At 35.5% G+C, this 3897-nt stretch overlaps 1 protein-coding gene across 2 annotated transcripts; it reads left to right on the forward strand.

The window, feature by feature from the left end:
* Positions 1-206: 206 nt before the first annotated feature.
* On the forward strand, positions 207-2879 carry LOC127097848 (uncharacterized). 2 transcript variants are annotated; one of them, XR_007793208.1, is made up of 5 exons: positions 207-494; positions 593-686; positions 1213-1710; positions 2081-2318; positions 2647-2879. XR_007793208.1 is itself a non-coding variant. In XM_051036333.1 (5 exons), the coding sequence occupies exons 1-5, from the start codon at positions 344-346 to the stop codon at positions 2731-2733; spliced, it is 921 nt and encodes a 306-aa protein (XP_050892290.1). In that variant the 5' UTR covers positions 207-343; the 3' UTR covers positions 2734-2879. The 2 variants fall into 2 exon arrangements, 1 of the variants encoding a protein (XP_050892290.1); XM_051036333.1 differs by having other exon boundaries at positions 2081-2171.
* Positions 2880-3897: the final 1018 nt, after the last annotated feature.

Below are 3897 nucleotides of genomic sequence, written 5' to 3' on the forward strand. Positions count from 1 at the left end.
ATAGATTTTTAAAATAAAAATCAAACTTCTTTTAATATCCAACGTCTATAATTAATTGAGAGTGTAAAATCCTTTTACCCTGACAGTGTATTTCAATTAATCTCTTTTAAAATTTTTTTACACTGACAGTTAATCTCTTTTAAAATTTTCAATCTGACTTGTGGGATGAATGGTCCTCATTGGTACAGAGTTCTTTTCTTCGGATTATTAAAATTTGTATTTATTATAACTAATATTAATTTTGTTTGGACAAGCAAATGAAACCCTTATATGCAGTACAGTGTTGTTCGTTTGTCACAAATCTATGTCCTTTGGCATCTTTGTGATTCCAACAGCGTAAGCAATGGCAGACAAACCTAGCCGATCGCTGGTTCTATACGGTGACGGTTTAGCTCGTTTCATCAATCCATCTTCTTCACACAATCACCATCTCCACTCTCTCGCTTCTCTTTCTTCCTGCGGTTTATTGTCTCTTTCCCATTCTCCTCACCCAGGTTCCCTTCTCTTCCATAACCATAACCTCTAACCTAACTCACACTTTTTCAATAATCAGTTATATTCTCAAATTCACTTGATTCTATGTAGTTTTCAGAAACCGAGGATCAAAGAATTGTCACAGAATTCGCACTGCTTCTCGATGCATCATCCCAAATTGATGATCCACCAAAACAAACCTTACCTCATAGGTATTTTCTCTTACCTTTTTTCTCTGGTTTTCATTTTTAATTATAAAAATTTGTTTTTTAGTTTATAGAAAATTCCGTGTTTACCTATTATAGTATGATGATAATCAAATGCTGGATTGGTGAAATTTAATGTATATAGTCAGTTATTAAACTAGGTATTACAAGGTTTTAAATAACGGTTGTGTTGCAGTCGTGTAAAGTCTTTCGCGATTTCGTTCGGTACAGATCGATCGCGGTGTAAAGTAACCACAATTTGTTCTTTATCACAAAAACTGTGAAAACTGTATAGGTATCGACACCTTCAAATACCTTGTTGCGGCCGTTTTCGTGGTAACGGGCAGTTTTTTAAACATGTAATATTTGATCTCTCATTGGTTAAAAATGTATAAACATATTAGAATTTTAAAGTTTAACCATGATCTTATTTTAGGGTTCACAATCATTGTTTTTTCCAATTAGATTTGTTATTTGTTGGTAGGAATACAATGTTTACATAAAACTTTTGCATTTCCTTCTTTGGATATAGGTTTATGGGAATGAAAGCTGCTATATTCACCAACCATTCAGGGTTGAAATCTTTTAGTTCCAACCTCGGGTTAAGTGTTATTCAGTTAGATGAGTTTTTGAAACAACACACTTCTGAATCGCAAGACAATGATGCTGTCGCTGCTGAGCTTCTCAACTTGCTTGGTTTTCAAGAAGGGAAGGTTCAAGACAATAGCCAATTTGATATCGTGTTCCTTCACGTTGGAGCTGGTGAAAAGGTTGATGGAAGTGAAGAAAATGCTGATGTGGAGTGGGTGGATGCATTTGTTGGTGCAATAATGAGACAAGCGCAACCGGGATCGGATGTTGGTTCTCGGTTGCACTTGTCTGTTGTTATGAGCTATGGGAAGGTTTTGGCAGAGGATGAATCAAGGTTTTCAGTGTCAAAGAAGGTTGATGAGAAGGACTCTTGTTTCTCAACACTGTATCCTCTACAAAGTTATGGTATGAAAGGAGGAGTTCCTCGAAAGGATGTGAGGTAATTTAAGGAAGCATTTGGTAATTTAAAAATCTGTGTTTGTTTTGGTTCCACTGTAAATGTGATACCGAACAGAACATAGGTTGAATTTTGATTAACTTCTAGTTTACGGAAGCTTCCAATTAAGATAAGCTAATAGTTCTTCGCATACAACAATGTTAGCTTTTATATTTTTATGGAGAAGTTAAATATCATGAGAGCTGAAAATTTGAGATGCAAAAGCTAATTCCAATTTATACGAGAAATTGTTGTTTAAAAATTGGTGAACACTCTCAACGGTATCATAGAATTCTTCAATATTAATAATTATTGCAAGATTTTTTTCTTTTTGGATTGTCTTGCATATTTACCTCCATACCAAATGATGCAGGCACCATTCACCCATGTTAATTGCTCAACTGCAATATGGTGTGACTCGCAAGGATAATGCACACAAGTTTTCCTTCCAAGACTTCACAGAGGTTTGTTTCGAGATTGGCTTCGGGTTTTATTCACAAGATTGAAATTTATTCCAATCAGATTTTCTTCTTTTTTTCTTTGGTGCATGACTTGTTACAAAGGCCATGCTCCATTTCTTGCTCTTAATGTGTTCTTACTTCTTTGTCCAGGTACTTTAAATCTTTGATGTTTCCAACTTATTTACCTACATCACATATATGCTTGAGTGATTTTTCCAAAATATGTCACATACAATCTATGTAGCCCTGATACCATATATTAAAGGCCCGTTTAGTGTCTGACACGTGTCAGGGTCTGATCCCAACACCGGCATATTCAAGTATTTCATTTTCTCATACTATTTGCGTCGACATGTTAGTGTAGTGTCTAGTGTTTGTGTCCGTGTTTGTAGCACATACAATTGATTCTGAAAGTGACACTGTAATGATTGATTACTCTATAATTGCTTCACTTTAATGTGTTTGTTCTGTGATGCAGAGTGGTGGAAATCTTACAATACCGGCAGATAGGTTGTTACATGAGATAGCCTTTAAGTTGTGGAAAGCTCCAAAATATGGAGCTTGATTCCCATGTCTCTCTTCTTGTAAGCCTCTTCCCATAGCAGCAGGGGTATTTGGATGTGTCCAACACGGTCCACCGATGTTCCTTAACATGTTTATTTCAAATTCTAAACTCTGTTAACTTAAGTAATAACCAAGATTTGGATGACATCTACCTCCTCTTCTTGCTTTATGTTTGTAAAAAAATGACAGGAACACATAACTTGACTATTTTCAAAACCATGTTATTGTCACGCATTTTGATCCTTGATATTGCAAGGATTGGACAAATTGGTCCCTCAAACATATAAAGTAGAAATTTAGTCCTTTAAATTAAATTTGTTTTAGAAGGGGAAGTAGTGGGAATGAAAGTCTGAGAACTCCATGTTTATCGTCTAGCTAGTTGGTATGATGATGGGAAATATAAAGAGCCCATTTATGTACCTATTCTACAAAAGATGTGTGGAAATATGTCAAAGATACTTACTATGTGGAGTCAAAATTGTGGCAAGCCAAACAAGATAATTGGGATGTTACAACTTACTATAATGAAATGTTGATCCTGTGACAAAAATGATATCTTTGCCATGATTACGAATGGAAGTGTGTTTTTGATAGTGTCCATTTTCTCAAACGACGAGAGAATGACCAAGTCTTTATGTTCTTTGTGAGGCTAATTAAAGACCTTGATGAAGTACCAAGTCTTTATGTTCTTTGTTAGGCTAATTAAAGACCTTGATGAAGTAACATGCCGAATGTTCAGAAAGATATCGTTATTGAGTCTTAGAGAGACTTTTTTCCTGAAATTAGGAGGGAAAAGGCATGACTTTTTCCCTGAAATTAGGAGGGAAAAGGCATGACAAAAAATCATGCTGAGAAAATGTCGTACTAACTCAACGCGATCTGCAATGACTATTTTTGACATGAATTAAGGTAACGAGTCAGACAAGCCTTGATGTGATCATTGTCAGAAAGCATGGAATACACGTGAGACATGCTGCAAACTTAGAAAAAGAAAGAAAGTAACGTGGATCGTACACTCCAGGCAAGTAATTCGGATCAAGGGCATAAATCATCCTCAACTATACTTTCTGTCACGTCAGAGCAAATAAACAAATTGGTCAAACTCTTCCAATCATTAACTCCTTTGTGTTTTGTCGAACAAAAGTGTATCTTTCTTAGTGTCAAT

Source organism: Lathyrus oleraceus, chromosome 6 (genome assembly GCF_024323335.1).
Source record: "Lathyrus oleraceus cultivar Zhongwan6 chromosome 6, CAAS_Psat_ZW6_1.0, whole genome shotgun sequence".
Classification (NCBI taxonomy): domain Eukaryota; kingdom Viridiplantae; phylum Streptophyta; class Magnoliopsida; order Fabales; family Fabaceae; genus Lathyrus; species Lathyrus oleraceus.

What these genes read in the sequence shown, in the direction of transcription:
- LOC127097848 (XM_051036333.1), top strand. Translation starts at nt 344, where the DNA reads ATGGCAGACAAACCTAGCCGATCGCTGGTTCTATACGGTGACGGTTTA. An exon ending in TTCCCATTCTCCTCACCCAG is followed by an intron (nt 495 to 592) that starts GTTCCCTTCTCT and finishes TGTAGTTTTCAG; the next exon opens with AAACCGAGGATCAAAGAATT. An exon ending in AAACAAACCTTACCTCATAG is followed by an intron (nt 687 to 1,212) that starts GTATTTTCTCTT and finishes CTTTGGATATAG; the next exon opens with GTTTATGGGAATGAAAGCTG.